This window comes from Natator depressus, chromosome 1 (assembly GCF_965152275.1).
Source record: "Natator depressus isolate rNatDep1 chromosome 1, rNatDep2.hap1, whole genome shotgun sequence".
Taxonomy (NCBI): Eukaryota; Metazoa; Chordata; order Testudines; family Cheloniidae; genus Natator; species Natator depressus.
This window is the reverse complement of record NC_134234.1, coordinates 162,219,347-162,239,975: the sequence shown is the minus strand read 5'-3', so window position 1 is coordinate 162,239,975 and position 20,629 is coordinate 162,219,347. Positions and strand designations below refer to the sequence as shown.

Here is a 20,629-nt window from a genome sequence, read left to right as displayed (position 1 = left end):
TATTATAGGACTAGCTGAAGTACAAATTTGTTGACTAAGTCATTTGGATCCCTGTGGTGCTGTGTGCAATACCATGTCACTTTAATTTGTGCAATTTAGCAAAGTTTCTATAGAATTACACTAATCCTTTTCTTTCAGCTTACTGTACTATAGTTCCTTTATGGAGTAAAACATAACTTAGAAAATCACAATTTCATCATTCAAAGGAAGAAAGACGTTTTCAGTTTGTTCTTTAAATGGTGGCTTAGTAACCCTGGTTCTGCTCTGCAGAATTCCTCTTTAAATGGGAATCAGATGATTCTTGAGTTTCTTGGTATATGTGGGTTTTTTTTCTTTGTTTGTGGGAGACTTCACAAGGTCATAATTTAAAAACATAATTGTAAATCCTGCTTATTTGTAGGGCACTGGCTGACATGAACAACGATGGGAGGATGGACCAGATGGAATTTTCTATTGCTATGAAACTTATCAAACTAAAACTACAAGGTTATCAGCTCCCCTCTGTACTCCCTCCTGCCATGAAGCAGCCTCCTATTGCTATTCCTGGTGCACCAGGGTTTGGTAAGAGCAAAATTTGTTTCTAGTTCTGTGGTATGATAACCTCTATAAAAGTGTTGTTTGGGGGGTTTATATTTTGATTTATTTCAATTTCTAAAATTGAAAAAGGTACTACTTAAAATCAAAACGATATATAGTTTTAAAAAAGCCTAATGAGGCTGGCTCCTTAGCATCTAGGCATAATCAATAACAGGTCAGTTTCCTACTCCATTGCAGACCCTGCTCTGCTCCCTCTGTACTCTCACCATCACCAAATATTAGGAAAAGCAGATGGGCCTTGCACCATGCTGTGAAGATCAACAGAGCTGGGCTGTTTCAGACCAAGGGGAGTGAGTGAATTCTGAAGTTGGGGGCCCTCAGTGAGACCACCTTGCTGGCAGTTTCCTTAGGTCTTCATTAATGGGTTCCAGCTCTAACACCTCTGCCACAGTTACAATCAGCGATCTCGATTTAATTTAACCAAAATAGTGTGGGAGCAGTCCACACCTGTTGGCCTATGCAAAGAGTGGCATTAATAGTAGTAGCCAGAGTGGCTACTGCTGCTCTTGTAACTTGTAACTGGTATTGCTGAAGTGGTCATGACACCAAAGAAAGGATTGGGTAACACAGGATTGAAATAGATGGCATAAAATAAATGGGTGGGTAAAAGCCTGGGTCCTCATGCTTAACATGTTAAGTTTCTTCTGCATTCTGGTGTTGAGAGCCACTTTACATGTAACCTTTAGTTTGCAACATCTCCTGGTATTTAGATGCCTGGTAATTGTGATCACCATAAAGAGTGAATTAAATAAATAATGTATTTGGTAAGTGTTGCACCAAAACTCTCACCTTTTAAAGCCTGTATATCTGCTAATTAGTTATTTTTCTCCCCCTCCCCTCCCCCAAACTTTTGCTGTTTGGTTTATAAAACTTTATCTGGGGCCATAAAGGTTGAGTGAAGTTCAAAAGAACAAATAACAAATTGGACTTAAGGAAGAAAAAGCATAAAAGATTGAAATTAAATTATGAAGCAAGAAATCCAGCAAATAATTAGGTTTTCTTCTCCTAGCCCACTGTAGACATGCTCCCAGCTGTGTGCATGTAGCCTCACCTTTCCCCAGTGGAATCGTTGAATCTCCTTGACCGCCACTTGTCATCTGTGCAGCTGTGCTCATACCTACAATATCTTCTTACTGTGCTTTACCCTACTAGCTTTGCATTGCTTTGTTTTGGCAGTAGGCTGCGAGCAGTTCTGAAACTCATTCTTTTTGGACGGTGGCTAAATGTAGATTTTCGGTTCTCTACCCACTAGTGTTTGACAGTGCTGCTCTTCAGCTAGCACACAGTGAACAGTTTTCTAAAGGCAGGTTTCAGAGGAGCAGCCGTGTTAGTCTGTATCCGCAAAAAGAACAGGAGGACTTGTGGCACCTTAGAGACTAACAAATTTCTTTAAGCATAAGCTTTGAGAGCTACAGCTCACTTCATCGGATGCATGCAGTGGAAAATACAGTGGGGAGATTTTATATACACAGAGAACATGAAACAACGGGTGTTACCATATCACTCTCGTTACAGTGTGTCAGGTAAGGTGAGCTATTACCAGCAGGAGAGGAAAAAAACCTTTTGTAGTGATAATCAAGGTGGGCCATTTCCAGCAGTTGACAAGAACGTGTAAGGAACAGTGGGGGGGGGGGGGGGGGGGGAGAAATAGTCATGGGGAAATAGTTTGACTTTGTGTAATGACACATCCACTCCCAGTCTTTATTCAAGCCTAATGTAATGATGGCCAGTTTGCAAATTAATTCCAATTCAGCAGTCTCTCGTTGGAGTCTGTTTGTTTTTGAAGCTTTTTTTTGTTGAAGAATGGCCACTTTTAGGTCTGTAATCGAGTAACCAGAGAGATTGAAGTGTTCTCCGACTGGGTTTTTGAATGTTATAATTCTTGACGTCTGATTTGTGTCCATTTATTCTTTTACGTAGAGACTGTCCGGTTTGGCCAATGTACATGGCAGAGGGGCATTGCTGGCACATGATGGCATATATCACAATGGTAGATGTGCAGGTGAACCAGCCTCTGATAGTGTGGCTGATGTGATTAGGCCCTATGATGGTGTCCCCTGAATAGATATGTGGACACAGTTGGCAACAGGCTTTGTTGCAAGGATAGGTTCCTGGGTTAGTGGTTCTGTTGTGTGGTGTGTGGTTGCTGGTGAGTATTTGCTTCAGGTTGGGGGGCTGTCTGTAAGGAAGGACTGGCCTGTCTCCCAAGATCTGTGAGAGTGATGGGTCATCCTTCAGGATAGGTTGTGGATTCTGGATGATGCGCTGGAGAGGTTTTAGTCGGGGGCTGAGGGTGATGGCTGGTGGCGTTCTGTTATTTTCTTTGTTGGGCCTGTCCTGTAGTAGGTGACTTCTGGGTACTCTTCTGGCTCGGTCAATCTGTTTCTTCACTTCAGCAGGTGGGTACTGTAGTTGTAAGAACGCTTGATAGAGATCTTGTAGTTGTTTGTCTCTGTCTGAGGGGTTGCAGCAAATGCGGTTGTATCGTAGAGCTTGGCTATCGAAAATGGATGGTGTGGTCTGGATGAAAGCTGGAGGCATATAGGTAAATATAGCGGTCAGTAGGTTTCCGGTATAGGGTGGTGTTTATGTGACCGTCGCTTATTAGCACCGTAGTGTCCAGGAAGTGGATCTCTTGTGTGGACTGGTCCAGGCTGAGGTTGATGGTGGGATGGAAATTGTTGAAATCATGCTGGAATTCCTCAAGGGCTTCTTTTCCATGGGTCCAGATGATGAAGATGTCATCAATATAGCTCAAGTAGAGTAGGGGCGTTAGGGGATGAGAGCTGAGGAAGCGTTGTTCTAAGTCAGCCATAAAAATGTTGGGATACTGTGGGGCCATGCGGGTACCCATAGCAGTGCCGCTGGTTTGAAGGTATACATTGTCCCCAAATGAGAAATAGTTATGGGTGAGGACAAAGTCACAAAGTTCAGCCTCCAGGTTTGCCGTGGCATTATCGGGGATACTGTTCCTGACGACTTGTAGTCCATCTTTGTGTGTAATGTTGGTGTAGAGGGCTTCTACATCCATAGTGGCCAGGATGGTGTTTTCAGGAAGATCACCGATGGGTGGTAGTTTCCTCAGGAAGTCAGTGGTGTCTCCAAGATAGCTAGGAGTGCTGGTAGCATAGGGCCTGAGGAGGGAGTCTATATAGCCAGACAATCCTGCTGTCAGGGTGCCAATGCCTGAGATGATGGGGCATCCAGGATTTCCAGGTTTATGGATCTTGGGTAGCAGATAGAATACCCCTGTTTGGGGTTCTAGGGGTGTGTCTGTGCAGATTTGTTCTTGTGCTTTTTCAGGGAGTTTCTTGAGCAAATGCTGTAGTTTCTTTTGGTAACCCTCAGTGGGATCAGAGGGTAATGGCTTGTAGAATGTGGTGTTGGAGAGCTGCCTAGCAGCCTTTTGTTCATATTCCGACCTATTCATGATGACAACAGCACCTCCTTTGTCAGCCTTTTTGATTATGAGGTCAGAGTTGTTTGAGGCTGTGGATAGCATTGTGTTCTGCATGGCTGAGGTTATGGGGCAAGTGATGCTGCTTTTCCACAATTTCAGCCTGTGCATGTCGGCGGAAGCACTCTATGTAGAAGTCCAGTCTGTTGATTCGACCTTCAGGAGGAGTCCACTCAGAATCCTTCTTTTTGTAGTGTTGGTAGGAAGGTCTCTGTGGGTTAGTATGCTGTTCAGAGGTGTGTTGGAAATATTCCTTGAGTCGGAGATGTCGAAAATAAGATTCTAGGTCACCACAGAACTGTATCATGTTCGTGGGGGTGGAGGGGCAGAAGGAGAGGCCCTGTGATAGTGTGTATGGTAACACCCATTGTTTGTGTTCTCTGTGTATATAAAATCTCCCCACTGTATTTTCCACTGCATGCATCTGATGAAGTGAGCTGTAGCTCTCGAAAGCTTATGCTCAAATAAATGTTAGTCTCTAAGGTGCCAGAAATTTTCTAAAGCAAACTCTTATATTTCTTTGGTTAGCATTGCAGTCACATAATCCTGTAATATACATACACTATAAAATATTATGTTCTTCTCCTTAAACCATTTCATGTTGCCATTACTAACTAAGAGCTTGGTAACCCTGGAGTTTTTCGGAGTCTTTATCCTCACTTCAACCTGCTGTCTAATTCTAGGTTTACTGCTGTATAACTCTGCAGTCTGCAAACTCCTTAAATTATTTTCTGATACGAATGATTCTAAATTGGAAAAATGTCTACTTTTTCTTGTATGCAGGTATTGGGGGCATTGTCAGCATGCCATCTCTTACAGCTGTAGCCCCAGTACCAATGGCGTCCATTCCAGTAGTAGGAATGTCTCCACCTTTAGTATCTTCTGTTCCTAAAGCAGCAGTGCCTCCCCTGGCTAATGGAGCTCCTGCTGTTATACAACCTCTGCCTGCTTTTGCTCATCCTGGTATGCTGCATACTGACACTATGTATTTACTTTTTTTCTGTTAAATTGTTGAGCAATTTTCTTTGTATCCAAAAAGAGAGAATATGGTATTAGTAACTGTTATTATTTTAAAGAATTGCTTTATTTAGGGAATACACTTAAATTGGGTTAATTCAAATAGGATTAAAAAAAAACTTAAACCTTCAGTAGAAGGAATCTAGGTTTATTATATTTTAAAACTACTTAGATTTTTTTCAGAATTTCTATACACAAACCAACAATCACCGTGAACAAAATGTTGGCACTCTAGTAAAAGTACAATTAAATTAGCTTGCCCATCATCCAGAATTGATACCTACAAATTGGTACTCCTTACCTATTTGTAACCATTAAGATAATACTGTTCTTTAGATTACTTTCAAAATACCAGAATATGCAGTATTCCAATTTTTATTTTATAAAGTAAGCTGCTCTTTTAACGTATCAACCAGATTTATATTAAGAATGCAAACACAGGAAGTCATGAAGGTGATGTGTGTTGCTATTTTTTGTGGGGCAGAAGAGAGGTTACTAATTTATTTTTTGTATTGGGAACATTGTCTAAAAAACCCCCAAACTGATTTTAAAATTATAATACTTGTTTTGTGGGGTTAGCAGTTAGTTGTCTATCATTATGAATTGTACAGATATGTTTCAGATTTACTTTTATGATTATTCTTACTATTACAGCCACATTGCCAAAGAGTTCTTCCTTTAGTAGATCTGGAGCTGGGTCACAGTTAAACGCTAAACTGCAAAAGGCACAATCATTTGATGTGGCTAGGTAAGTTAGTGTGGAGTATGTGTGAACGCACATGTGAAATATGCTCTAGCAGGCACTACTGCCTTAGACTCTAATAGATTAACACCATTCTTCATTAAACTTAACTTCTGTAATTCAGAAAATCAAGTCTTGTCAAGTTATTACTTCAAAGGTTTTATAGAATATCTTCATTAATTGTGAAATACTAGATTAGTTACAAACCAGTGAAATATAGCATTTTTAACTGTTGTAAAAGTTTCAAGTCACATTACAACATGAAGCTTTTGAGTGTGTACAGAAAAGTACATGCCTAAAGTGAGCCTAATCTGGTTCGTTTCATATCACTAGGCCACTCCTTTTGTGCTGCAGAAAGATAACACTTACATTTTTCTTAGAAAATAGAAAAGTAGTTTCAGAAGTAAATTATTAAAATGTGGGAGTGCTGTCCAGAGACTAACTCTTTCTTGTAAGTTTTTTGGTTTTATTTTTTTTTGTTATATGTAAGAATTTATTAAAAGACTGGTCCAAGGAGACATAAAATATTGACTTAAAGAGAACTTTGATGGGGGAGGGAAGCTAATAGTTGCAGTATAGTGTTGAGGACTGAACAGTTGTTCAAATCCCTGTGGATTTCAGGGAAGAAAATAATTGCTGCTTCACATACCATTTTTAAGTGTTAAAATTTTGTTTGGCTTTTAATCTTAGCTCTCCAGGTAAATTGTGTTTGGAAGTTTCTTTTGTGTCACAGTGTTAGATGCTAAATGTCACTATTACTTGTCTGTAAATGAGATTTAAAAATGCCTTGCAACTCAAACTTTTTTTTGTCTGAGTGTTGTTGGGACCACAGTGGAAGCAGTATGCTGTAATCCCCACACGGGGAGTGGAGTGTACCGCTTTCACCCGTGTGAAGTAATAGTGATTAGCTCCATAGGGACTGAAATCCAGGACTCCTTAGGTAGAAGAACTGGATATTCCTTAAGACAGCTATCACAGTGATAAGGCAAACTTCACCTCTGACTCTCTGGTCTCTTCTAGAGCTGGGTGGGATATGGTTTTCCTTTCCTGTAAAACCTTTGAGATTTCAAAAATTTTCCTGTTACATATTGGAATGAGCCTGAGACCTTTTGAAGTTTTGAGGTGAAGGAGAATAGGACAGTGGGCAGACTATTCAGGGATCGATATCTCTGAATATCTCCTGTTGGAGCTGTTCCACTGTGTATAAAAAGTATTCACTGGGCCAGAGAGACACTAACTTTATAGTCCAGCGAATAGGGCAGCCGCTTGGGATGTGGGAGACCCAGATTAAAATCTGCACTCTGAGTCAGACAGAATGCCCTAACCATCATGCTGTTAGCTATTCTGAGGTGATCGGGTTCTCTCATTTTGATCAGAAATTCCATCATTTAAACAGGTATGGTTCTACAAAATTTTGGTTTTGATGAATTGGCATTTTCTGATGAGAAAACATTTTTAGTAGGGCTGTCAATTAATTGCAGTTAATTTGTTTTGAGTTAATCTCTTGAGTTAACTCAATTCAAAAAAATTATGATCACAGTTTTAATCACACCGTTAAACAATACCAATTTAAACTTATTTTAAATATTTTTGGATTTTTTAAATATTTTCAAATATATTGATTTCAATTACAACACAATACAAAGTGTACAGTGGTCACTTTATATTATAATTATTTGCACTGTAAAAGATGATAAAAGAAATAGCATTTTCCAATTCACTTTATACAAGTACTATATTGCAATCTCTTTATCGTGAAAGTGCAACTTACAAATGTAGATTTGTTTGTTTGTTACATAACTGCACTCAAAAACAAAACATAAAACTTTAGCACCTATAAGTCCACACTGCTGATGACTGGGTCTGCTCGATAACGATTCAAAGGAGTGCGGACTGATGCATGTTCATTTTTCATCATCTAAGTCAGATGCCACCAGGTTGATTTTGTTTTTTGATTGTTCAGGTTCTGTAGTTTTCCAAATCAGAGTGGTGCTCTTCTAAGACTTCTGACATCAGATTCCACACCTCATCCCTCTCAGATTTTAGAAGGCACTTCAGATTCTTAAACCTTGGGTAGAGTGCTGTAGCTCTCTTTAGAAATCTCATATTGGTACCATCTTTGTGTTTTGTCAAGTCTGCAATGAAAGTGCTCTTAAAATGAACATCTGCTGGGTCGTCATCCAGGACTGCCATAACACGAAATATATGGCAGAATGCAGATACAACCACGGAGCAGGAGACATACAGTTCTCCCCCAAGGAGTTCAGTTACAAATTTAATTAATGGATTTTTTTTTAAACGATAGTCATAATCATGGAAGCATGTCCTCTGGAATGGTGACCGAAGCATGAAGGGGCATACCAATGTTTTAGCATGTAAACGGGGCATGTAAATACCTTGCAATGCCTGCTACAAAAGTGCCATGTGAATGCCTCTTCTCACTTTCAGGTGACATTGTAAATAAGAAACGGGCAGCATTATTTCCCATAAATACAAACAAACTTGTTTGTCTGAGCAATTGGCTGAACAAGAAGTAGGACTGAGTGGACTTGTAGGCTCCAAAGTTTTACATAGATTTTTTTTTTTTAAAAAACTGCAATAAAAAATAAAACATTTGTAAGGTGCAAATATTTGTAAACAAAAATATAAAGTGACTACTGTATACTTTGTATTCCATGTTGTTGTTGAAATCAATATATTTGAAAATGTAGAAAACATCCAAAAACATTTAAATAAAATGGTATTCTATTGTTTAACAGTGCGATTAAAGCTACGATTAATCATGATTAATTTTTTTTAATCATTTGACAACCCTAATTTTTAGAGTTCTAGCCTGAATCTGTTGACCTGTGCTGTAGTGCTTTTTCCCACCATGGGCTCCAAAATGCAGTGTAGACATACTTTCTCAGACTTGAGCTCTGGGCTGCCGTTCTTTGTGATCAGTTATGATTATCTCAGCAGGCCTGACTTATCTTCAGTGCCTGCAGTACCGTTCCCTCTGGGAACAGTGACAGTGCTTTAAGAAGGCTATCTACCCACTGGTCACCAAAGTATTACTTACTTAGAACCAAAATGTTTTAGAGAACAGATTTTAAAACAATAAACTATTCTCTAAACGTCGCTGCCTCTCTAAAGCTTAACATTGCAGGGAGCAGGAAAAGGTCCGTTTTTCTTCAGACTTCCTCCATAGATCTGCTCTCTGCGTTAGCCTGTCCCCTTTGACACCCTCTCACAGCTGATACCTCGTGCAGTCTTCCCTTTTTGACTGTTCAGTGTTTGTTTGGAGGATACTTGTCTAGATCCATTGTGTTGCTTTCCGGCTTGTTTTTCCCACAACCCCTTATTAAGCTGCATTAGTACAGGAAAATCTTATAACTTGTTATACAATAACTTCACTGACCAGTTCACATACAGTGTTCATAAAATTATTATATCTTAGTATTCTTAGATTATTACATAGCAGCTCCATATCAGTCATCACAGCCATCCAATACTGGGAATAAACAGGAATAGATTGCGGGGGGAGGACAAATGCACACAAATATGGTGGCTTTTCAGTGTCAATGTTTTAAAAATCTTTAATTCACCTTTCATACTTAAATTAAGACATTAATATTTTGTATTCCAGTGCAAAATGTAGAAGATGTACTTTAAGATTAAAAGGATCTTACTAGTTGAACAACTTCAATTTAAAATAAATATATAGTGTGAGGAAAGGGGGAGGGGGGAGATAAGGGATGCAGACTGGCTCAGGCAATGTTAGAATGGAATATAAGAGTCACTACCGGTTTAGTGGTTTCAGCCCTTCTCAGCTCAGTAGGGAAAGTAGTTGCTATGCAATCTGTTCAGTGGCCTATGTGAAAAATTGGATTGTCTCAGTCCAATTCTTACTGTGTCCTAGTGTCCTGGCATGTTTTGGCAGACTTAATAGAGGACCAAGGGTTAAATGGGGCTGAAGACTGAACTAGCATTTCATTCCTATACCTGCTCTCTCCAGTTCTTAGTACTGAGACACATTGGCAGCTAGCATGGCGAAATTGTCTCTGCAAATAGCTGACCTATTTAAAAATACTTGTATTTTCCGTTAGCTCTGTTTGTTTCTTTTCAGCTCTGTTATCAGCCTCCGGTTGGTTGGTTGCTAGGCTGGAAAGACACCTGGTTAAGGTTAGCATAAGATGAGATGCTGTTTCTACCAACTACATGGAGAGTTTCCCACCATACAATTGAACAAAGATTTTTGCATATTTTGGATCTTCCAAAGCACTGAGACTATTTACTTTTCTACCTTTCTGAAAAAGCAAAGCTATCTATGACAAGGATGAATATTTGGCCTAATTTGGGATAAGAAACATGCTTTTAAAATGCTGAACTGGGTAACTGTTCTCAACCACAACTTCAATAGTATGTAATGTTTTTGAAGTAAGAGCTGGGAAAAATTGTTGAAAGAACAAATTCAGATGTAAAACTTGAACTTCAATCTGTCCTCCTGTAGCTTGAAACATATGAGTATTTTTTTCTCTCTCCTAATTCCAGTGTGCCTCCTGTAGCAGAATGGGCTGTTCCTCAGTCATCAAGACTGAAATATAGGCAGCTGTTCAATAGCCATGACAAAACTATGAGTGGACACTTAACAGGTATTAGAACAATTTTTATATTCTTTATTTTTTTGCTTCCATTTGATTGATCTTTGACAATTATGTGTCTGTTAATGTGGTGCTTGAATTATGGAAGGCGAGTGAAAGCAGAGTTCGCATCCTGAAATGAGTAACTTTCCAAATGGGGGGAAAAAAGCTTATTTTCTATAATACTGTTTTCCATCCGCCCTTTGATTACAATTGAGAGCAAATATATGATCATTTGTGAGTGGTTGCTACTTAGGGCTTGTCTACACAGGGAAGTTAGAATGCAGCAAACTAGGGTGTGAATTTAGGGCAGAGTAGCTAGTGTGCCATATCTCCCCAAGTGGACATTCTGACTGCACTAAAAGAGCCTGCACGAGAACGCATTTAGTGCGCAGAATGTTGACTTGGGGAAGATAGTGCAGAGTAGCTAGTGTACCGTAAATTCACACCCTAGTTTGCTGCATGTTAACTTCCCTATGTAGACAGGCTCTTAGTAAAATGGGCGAGGGTTGGGGAAGGGAGTTCAAAAGCCATCTAATGCCCCTGTGTGACAGGCTTCAGTTGGTCCACTGAGCCACTGTGGGGGGGGGGGGGTGGAGAGTTACTGCCTCACCAGCAGGCCTTGATCACACCTTTCTGTCACTAGGGAATTAGCGGAGGGAGGTGTGCCGGCAAGAATCTGTGGCACGCCCCTCAGGCAGGGGAAGTGCTGGCAAGAGTCTGTGGCGTTGTCGGGATTCTGCTACCCTAGGCGGGTTGGCTGGGGTAAGGGAATGCAGGCCCACCCAACTCCACTGCGTTCCACCTCAGGGCCCTGACAGTGGCGGGAGGAGAGGGTCCCGCCACTGGGTGAGCGGGGAGCCATCCGCAACACGCTGACCAAATAGACCCACCGCACTGTGCAGTTCTGCCCCTGGGCTACTTCCTACCCGGTCTCTCGAGCAGGTCCCTCTGGTCCCTCCAGCTCGTCAGGGTATTCAGCTGCTGGCAGCTCCAGCTCCCCCTCCGTGTCAGGCTCACACTGGCCCGGGTTACTGCCTGGCTCCTCCAGGTACTCAGCAGCTGGCAGTCCTGGTAGCCCCAGTCCTTCCTCCAGGTCAGGTTTCTCCTGGCCCAGGGCCTCCCCTAGCTCGGCAGTAGGGTCTGAAGGGAACAGCCAGCAGCCTGTGTCTGTCTCCCTCCCTGGTGCTGCCCTGACTGGGCTAAGGGCCCCGCCCTTTGTACTTCCTGTTCCATCCCTCCCCTTCCAGGGGTTGGAGTAAGCTTGGTCTGGCCCCACCCACTCAGGCTGGGAGAGTGGCTCTTTACCCTCTGGTTTGGAGGGAAACCACCCAGGCTCCCTACACCCTGGTACAGGATTATGAGAGGTACTGGGCACCTGCAACTTCCATCAGCTTCTTGCTAATTTTTTCCTCTCCTCACTCCTGCTTTCACACTGATTGATTTATTGTAAGGGTGATCCCTTCTGGCCTTAAACTCTAACTATGACTCTGAGATCCATGCCCCAGAACTTACTTAATTTTCTTTTTGAAACTTATCCTGCCGGTGTAGTTGGACAGGGCTCCTGATCTCCACTGACCACCCAAAAAGGAAAAGCCTTTGACAATTGTGGAATTCTTCTTGTCCCCATTACTCCTTGTTGACAACCTACCAAGCGGGTGAAAGTGTTGAGTAGTGATTAACACTATCAGCTGGCTGGTAGGCTGTCATGGCTTGTAGGCTGTCAACGAGGAGCTTTTCTCTTCAGACCACACACACAGTTGCCTCTGCCCAAGAGAGAACCCACCCCAAATGGGGGAGGCACTGAGCATGTACAGGAGTCCTCCATCACCCTTATGTCATCCCAAGAGTTTATTGCGAGGTATGAAATTGGTTGTGGCAAACTGTGACTCCTGCAAAGGGCATGGGTGGCTGGGTCAAGCTTTGTGTGCCCCTTTCATGAGAGACAGTTTCCCCATCATGATAGCAAACTGCCTGTGCAGTGGGAAAGGGTACATCAAATGTGGGATTATTAACCCTAGCAGCATTCCTTAATCTTAGATATTCTTTTAAAATAACTTCCCTCTTGTGCACCGTGACAGTTTGTTCTGAGCAGTAGTATGTTCAGCTCTAACACATAGGGAACTGACATTTTTCAGGTTAGCCCCTCAAAATTGAGTTCTGCTCCAGAATAATGTTCGCTGATTTTTAGTTTGTTTGTTTCTTAACCCTTGTTCTAATTTGTTAGGTCCACAAGCAAGAACTATCCTTATGCAATCAAGTTTACCACAGGCTCAGTTGGCTACAATATGGTAAAGATAGTTCCTTTAATTTTTCTCAAATCAGAAACTGTACTTATCACTCTGGATTATACGCTTCCCCCCCCACGCCCCCACTAACTTGTTAAATTTTGCAGTCTTTTTCTTTACACAAGATATACATTTAAAACTGCACACTTGTACACATTAACATTACTATTTAATAAAGGGCATTATCAGAGGAATTAGATTAGTTGCCACTGAATTTTTCTAATGTCAGCTAATTCTTACAAAATATAAAAAATGGTTCATAAAAGGAACTCTTCAAGTTTATTTTACTTTAGATACCTATAGTAATCCTCACCTTCTGTGTGGGTTGAAAACATATCTGACATTTTTACTTGGTTTTGTCTTTTAATTGTTTGTAAAAAAGCCACTTTGTTTCTCTTACCTGTAGTGAAATTATACCCCGAAACTCAATACAAAAAAGTATTTTTTTAAAATGTGTAGTAAAGAAAACTGTAGCCTCCTAAAATTGTCCTTTATCCCTAGTTGTGTCCTGGCAGAAGTATTAACTCTTTGAAAAAAGAAAAGGAGTACTTGTGGCACCTTAGAGACTAACCAATTTATTTGAGCATAAGCTTTCGTGAGCTACAGCTCACTTCATCGGATGCATACTGTGGAAAGTACAGAAGATGGCATATATCACATCCACCAATGTGATATGTGCCATCAATGCCCCTCTGCCATGTACATTGGTCAAACTGGACAGTCTCTACATAAAAGAATAAATGGACACAAATCAGATGTCAAGAATTATAACATTCATAAACCAGTTGGAGAACACTTCAACCTCTCTGGTCACGCGATTACAGACATGAAAGTTGCGATATTACAACAGAAAAACTTCAAAACTAGACTCCAGCGAGAAACTGTTGAATTGGAATTCATTTGCAAACTGGATACTATTAACTTAGGCTTGAATAGAGACTGGGAGTGGCTAAGTCATTATGCAAGGTAACCTATTTCCCCTTGTTTTTTCCTACCCGTCCTCCCCCCAGACGTTCTTGTTAAACCCTGGATTTGTGCTGGAGATGGCCCACCTTGATTATCATACACATTGTAAGGAGAGTGATCACTTTAGATAAGCTATTACCAGCAGGAGAGTGGGGTGGGGGGAGAGAAAACCTTTTGTAGTGGTAAACACCCATTTTTTCATGGTTTGTGTGTATAAAAAGATCTTTTGTACTTTCCGCAGTATGCATCCGATGAAGTGAGCTGTAGCTCACGAAAGCTTATGCTCAAATAAATTGGTTAGTCTCTAAGGTGCCACAAGTACTCCTTTTTCTTTTTGCAAATACGGACTAACACGGCTGTTACTCTGAAACCTGTCATTAACTCTTTGAGTTTCTTCTCTTTGATGTGCTTTAAAGGAGTGTCCTTTGTTTTTTATCTCCGCATTCTTATCTGCCAAAGTAGATTGCCTTCTATTAACATAACCAACCAGGTCTCTCATTTCTCCTTCAGCCTGAGTAATCTCTTGTACCTTGCTGTGTAACTGCATAGTGGCTTTAGTATTTATTTATTTGCCTTTTTACTACTCTTCTGGTATTTTGGTTCCTGATTGTTCAGGGTCACCTTCTGTGATGTTTGAAATGGCCTCCATGCCACTTTTGTGTATTTTAACGGATTAATTGCTCTCTGCTGCCTATTTCTAATTAACTTCCTCTCTTGAAATTCAGTGTCTTAAATCTCTGCTTAAAATTCAGTGTCTCACTACAGCACTACCACATGATTTCCCCTGTGCTAGGATGTCAACTATATTTATTGTCATTGTTGCATAGTGGCTCTGCCATACTTGCTTTATAGGGTTTGGCTTAGATATTATTCAGGACTTACAGTAGCCTCTTCTCTTTTGTTTCCTAACAAAGTTGCTATAAGAAACAATGGCAACCTAATAATCCAGAACATCACTAGCTGTGACTGGGGTCCCAGTGGAGGCCAGCAGAGGTCACTCAGTTAGGGTGAACTGCAAAGAATGGGGTAGATAATCCCCAAAGCTGGTGGATATTTTCAATACTTAAATTTACCAAGGCAGTATAAAATCACTTCTTTATTACTTCACTGGTTGCCAAGAAGTCTCCTCCCCAGGAGTTCAGAAACCCCAAGGAACCCCAAGGATCTGCTTGTATCTGAGCCTCCTGAGTCACCACTACTCAGACACAATCTCCCTCCACTTCCATCCTCCTCTCCAGAATCACAGCATTGTTCCCTTTCCCCTCTGAGGATGGCACCGCCCTTTCCCAGCGATGCAGAGGAGGAGGAGTACTTTGTCCCACCCTCTTACTTGGGACAGGCACAAGATGCATCCTCTACATGTCCTCACTATCCACAACAAGACCAGGGCCCTGGTATGGACTGCCATGGATTTAACCCCACGTGCTGCTCCCTCCACATTGGCCATACGGGATCCTTGGGCAGGGCACAGTTCGGGAAGCCTCCCATACAGCAAAGCCAGAGGTCTACACATTCACCATCTCCATCGGTCTCTTGACCACCAGAGGCTTAACCTTTCCCCATAGCAGACAAGGAGGAACACCAAGAGGGGGAAGTTCCGCCACCACTCCACTGCTTCTCTTCTTCCCCCGATGAGGCTATCATGCCTCCACCCCCTACTGCAGCAAATGACTTCAAACGCTTTCAGGAGTTGTTTCACAGGATTGCAGACTCCCTCTAGATTCATTTGGAGGAAGCCAAAGAACAACAGCGTAAACTCCTCGACATCCTGCACGCATCCTCATCCTCCAAAGTAGCCCTTCCTGTCAATGAGGCCCTTCTCGATCCCGCCAAGGTGCTCTGCAGACCCCAGTGTCTATCCCACCAATCTGAAAGCAGGCAGACAAAAAAAATTACATTCCTGCAAATGACATGGAATCTTTTTTCTCACCCCACTCCAAATTCCTTCTTTGTCTATGCTGTACACAAAAAGGGACACCAATACCAACCTCAATCCACTGCTCATGACAGACTGGAAGCAATTGGATCTGTGGACGCACAGCTTATTTATCTGCTACGCTCCAATTCCGGATATCCAACTACGAGGCTCTCATGGCCAAATACGATTATCTCAACTATTCCAAAATACAGGAACTCTGCTAAGACCTTCCTGATGGCAAAAAAGAGCAATTCCAGGCACTTGTATCCAAAGGACACATCTTGGCCTGTATGGCTTTACAAGCCCCCTTGGACTCTATGGATACCACTGCCCATTCCATCATGACTGCCGTAGTCATGAGGCAGGCATCATAGCCACACCTCTCCGACGTTCCTAAGGAGGTACAAGCCACTGTCGAGGACCTACCCTTTGAGGGCCCCAAATTATTTGCGGAGTGTATGATGAGTCCCTACACTTCCTTAAGGACTCTTAAGCAACTCTCTGCTCTCTTGGCATTTACTCACCAGTGCCAAAAAGACACTCAGGGAAATACCAACTTCCTCCATGATCCCGACCACAGCAATACACCCCCCAACAACAGTGTGATACTCAACACTGTCAACAGAAGCCCCCTACCAAGCACAGACATGACTCCTCAAGGGGCAACCTCTCACATACCTTTGGCCCAACAACAATTTTGAAGGTGTGTTCGAGGCACTGAGAAGCCTCCCCCTATTCCAGTGAAAACAACCATCTCCAACATCCCACCAGTTTGGCGATATTCTATCCCCTTTTTTTCCATCATGGCAGCTACTTACCTCAGACAAGTGGGTTCTAGGGATAATCAAGGAAGGATACTCCATTCCTTTCCTATCTACCCCCCCCCCCCCCACTTCCCGTCCCTCTTCAGGGACCCTTCTCACGAACGCCTTCTACGAGAAGAAATCACCTTCTGCAACTGGGAGCCATAGAGCCGGTCCCATCCCAGCATAGAGGGAAGAGTTTTTGTTCCCATTATATTTTGATCCAAAAGAAATCTGGCGGATGGAGACCAATCCTAGACCTTCGAAACCTAAATGAGTTAGTCAAACTGCAGTGCTTCAAGGTGGTTATCTGTTCTACCATTATCCCAGCACTTGAACACAGGGACTGGTTCTTGTTCCTTAACCTCCAAGACTCATACTTTCACGTCACAATTTACCCTGCCCACACACGGTTTCTCCAATTCATCCTGCGGACTGATTACTAGGGCTCAGTGTCTGTCACGGAGGTTGCAGAAGTCACGGGTTCCGTGACTTTCCACGACCTCCGTAACTTCTCCAGTGGCCAGTGTGGCTGACCCCAGGGTCTGCTAGCCCTGGCAGTGATGCCGCTGACCCCAGGCGCCACCCTGTCCCAGCAGCAGTACCTCCCTCCCTCTCATGCCCTCTCACCCTCCCCAAGATTTAGTCACAGGTATTTAAGTCATGGATAGGTCACAGGCCATGAATTTTTTTACTGCCTGTGACCTGTCCATGACTTTTACTAAAAATACCCGTGACAAAGTATTGCTCTTCAAACTCTTGACAGCACCTAATGTGTTCTCCAAAGTCCTTGTGGTAGTGGCTGCGTATCTACACAAAGAAGGCGTTATCATCTTTCCATATTTAGATGACTGCTCTTTACAATGTCTGAATGACAATGGACCTTTTCTTGAGCCTCAGCCTTCACATAAACCTGGAGAAATCTACACTAACATTGGTGCAACACCTGTAGTTTAGCGAGGCACAATTGGATGCCATACAAGCCAGAGCCTTCCTCCCAGCTCACAGATTTTTAGTTATGGTTGATCTTGTATTCACGGTGAGAACCTGTCCCCAGATCTCAGCCAGGGCATGTCTCCAACTACTTGGCCACATGGGAGCAGCCGTCTTCCTAGTAAAGTACACATGTGTTATATCTCCAGGTGTAGCTACATAGTCTTTGTACCTCACAGACACATCCTTCACAAACTCCTATCCATCTCCTATCCATACCTATGAAGGTCAAGGACCGACTAGTCTGGTGGACACAGACCAAAAACGTCTGTGTTGGGGTACCTTTCCTTCAATCAGCGCTGTCCATGATTCTAACAACCGACTCCTTAACTGATTGGGGAGTACACCTTCACACTCACACAGTGCAGGACAGATGGTCCTTAACCAAATCCACCCTACACATCAACGTCCTCGAGTTATGAACAGTCTGCAGTGCCTGCTGATGTTTTCTCCCACTAATAGTGTGATGTGCTATCAGAGTCATGACTGACAATATGGTCTGCATGATCTACATCAACAGGCAAGGTTGAGGGAGATCCCTCTCTACGCTTAGAGGCATTGAAATTTTGGAACTGGTGTATCCAACACTGCATCACTATCATAGCTGTATGCCTCCCTGGACACCAGAACACCACTGCAGACTCACTGAGCAGGAGATTCTCCCACAGTCACACATGGGAACTAGATACGTGAGTCCTTCAGCACATCCTCAACCACTGGGGATTACCCTCCATAGGCCTCTTGGCCACACCAGCGAACTCCCACTGCCCTCAGTTTTGCTCAAGATGGGGTCGAAGATGCATTCCTTATCACATGGGATACACTGGTACTCTGTGCCTTCCCTCCCTTCTCCCTTCTGTTCAGAGTACTCCACAAGAACCAAGGGGACAGAGCCAGAATCATGCGTATAGCTCCGACATGGCCACCCCAGATCTGGTATACTTACCTCATTTGCATGACAGTATGCCCTCCAACCACTCTGTGTCCAACTCAGTGACTTCTTTCACAGGATGAGGGTTGCATCCTCCATCCCAATCCACAGCTACTCTCACTGAACACACGGCTCCTCCATGGTTCCGGGATTCAGAAATAACCTCTTTGGAAGCAGTTAAACATGTACTTTCGAACAGCAGGCGCAATATGACTAGACGCACTTACCTCCACACATGGACTAGAATTCAATCCTGGTGCACCTCCCATTAGGTTGAGGCACTGAGCGCTCCATTACCACTTATCCTGGACTATGTTTTGTACCTTTAAAAGATTGGGGTTATCCACAAGCTCCATAGGTGTGCATTTGGCAGCCTTCCCAACCTTTCACTGCGAGATAGACGGCCACTCCATCTTCACCCACCCGCTCATTAAATGATTCCTGAAGGGACTCCAAAATCTTTCCCCTCACGTATGGTCTCCAACCCTGGCTTGGGACTCTGGTCACTAGACCTCCATTCAAACCAATGACAACTTGCTTCTATGTTCATTTATCATACAAGAACAGTATTTTTTGTTATCACCTCTGCCTGGTGGATTGGTGAAATTTTTTTAAAGACAAAGTTACGCTACACCCACATCCAAAATTTTTATCTGAGGTACCATCTAAACCAACCTATCCACCTTCCCTGCTTCTTTCCAATGCCACCCAGCAACCAACAGGAGGCAACATTGTATACCCTGGACATCAGATGAGCAATAGCTTTCTACCTGGTCAGAACTAAACCTTTCAGGAAATCACCCCGTTTATTCCTCATAATGGCCAAAAGATGGAAAGGTGCAGTCATTTCTAAGCAATGCCTTTCCAAGTGGATCTCACAGTGTATACATCTTTCTTACTAATTACACAATCAATAACCTCCCCATGAAACTAGAGCACATTCCACTCACTCATTCTTCAACTCGGTCGCCTTTCTTAACAAAGTAGCCACATGCACGTCAGCGGATACTTTTAGCCATCACTACACCGTTACTCAGGACGCCGCATCAGATACTCTTCTAGGACATGCTGGCCTATCATCCACAGTAAATGCCACTCCAAAGCTCCAGCTTTCCAACTGGGGATACTGCTTTATAATCACCTACAGTGGAGCACCCATAGGGACATCATTTGAAGAGAAGGTTACTCACCTCTGTGCAGTATCTGAGGTTCTTTGAGATGTGTCCCTGTGGGTGCTCCACTCCCCATCCTTCTCCTCTTTGCTTCAGAGCTGAAAGATAAGCTCTGCAACAGAGAAGGAACTCGGGGGTGATCAGGCCGCACAGTGCTATATATATGTCCCACTCACAGTGTGCATGTGCAGTCCAACAGGCACTGCTGATGAAGATCTCTAATCCCAGGTGCAGGGGGTGCTGCCACACCTACAGGGGAGCACCCATAGATGAAAGGAGAGACTTGCACTCCATGAGGGAGGTGATCTTGCTCACTTCCCTGAGGCTTATCCTCTGGAAGTAGAACCAGTGTGGTTGCGTGCAGGAGACAGCATTTGTGAGCCCATGCTGGCGATGGCCCCACTAAGGAGATCAGTGGCACAGACATGGATCAGTGGTGGGTGGGGGAGGGAGGAATAGGTTACTGGTCTTCCAAATTCTGCCCACAAATAAAACCTTTTGCACTTGAGATGTCCACAACACTCCATTCTCAAAGATCTCTGCAATATGAGCCTTGCCTGTATGCTTTGAATCAGCATCCAATAACTGATGAAGCTACAACTCTGAAATCTAATGATGAAAATTTAAACTGTTAATATGAATAAAGACATTTCACAGTCATGTCAGAACTGGTTTAGGCCATCATCAGACATCATTGCCTTGGTTTATACTTGGTTAACATTCAAGTTTTCTTTGCATTTGTCAGTGCTGGATCTTAACTTCTTTTAAATGAAAGCTTAAATTCCAAGAACATGGTAGCAGCCTCCAGGAAAAAGTGCTGGTGTGCCAAACCACCATAAACAAGTCCAATCTGACCCTCGCTGCACTGCATTGTGCAGTGGATATTTGTGGGAGGAACAAGACTCTACCTGCCAATCTTGCCTCTTGTAGTGGGTGCATCGGCAATTCTAGGCCTGAAGGAGTAGAAACCATGGACCAGATGTGGATGCAGAGATTATAAATTGGGGGAAGAGGGGTGGCACACTTGATTTCAGCCCAGCCATAAGATATTTTAAACTTAAATGGGGGGAAATTGTTGTCAATTGTCTAACAATAGAAATAAGAAAAAATGAATCACTTGTGA

General features: G+C 42.8%; 1 protein-coding gene and 1 long non-coding RNA gene across 6 annotated transcripts in view; one reads left to right on the top strand and one right to left on the bottom strand.

The window, feature by feature from the left end:
* ITSN1 (intersectin 1) overlaps positions 1–20,629 on the top strand; it is a 227,687-nt gene that overhangs the window by 71,447 nt on the left and 135,611 nt on the right. For 4 of the 5 annotated variants that reach the window (XM_074970371.1, XM_074970381.1, XM_074970391.1 and 1 more), the window contains exons 5-9: positions 401–561; positions 4,838–5,017; positions 5,726–5,819; positions 10,347–10,447; positions 12,663–12,726. In XM_074970371.1, the coding sequence (XP_074826472.1) occupies positions 401–561; positions 4,838–5,017; positions 5,726–5,819; positions 10,347–10,447; positions 12,663–12,726 (600 nt within the window). The remainder of the gene's footprint in view (positions 1–400; positions 562–4,837; positions 5,018–5,725; positions 5,820–10,346; positions 10,448–12,662; positions 12,727–20,629) is intronic. The other variant, XM_074970401.1, reaches the window with a different exon arrangement.
* LOC141997908 (uncharacterized) overlaps positions 1–20,629 on the bottom strand; it is an 85,445-nt gene that overhangs the window by 47,006 nt on the left and 17,810 nt on the right. The gene's annotated exons all lie outside the window — the stretch shown is intronic.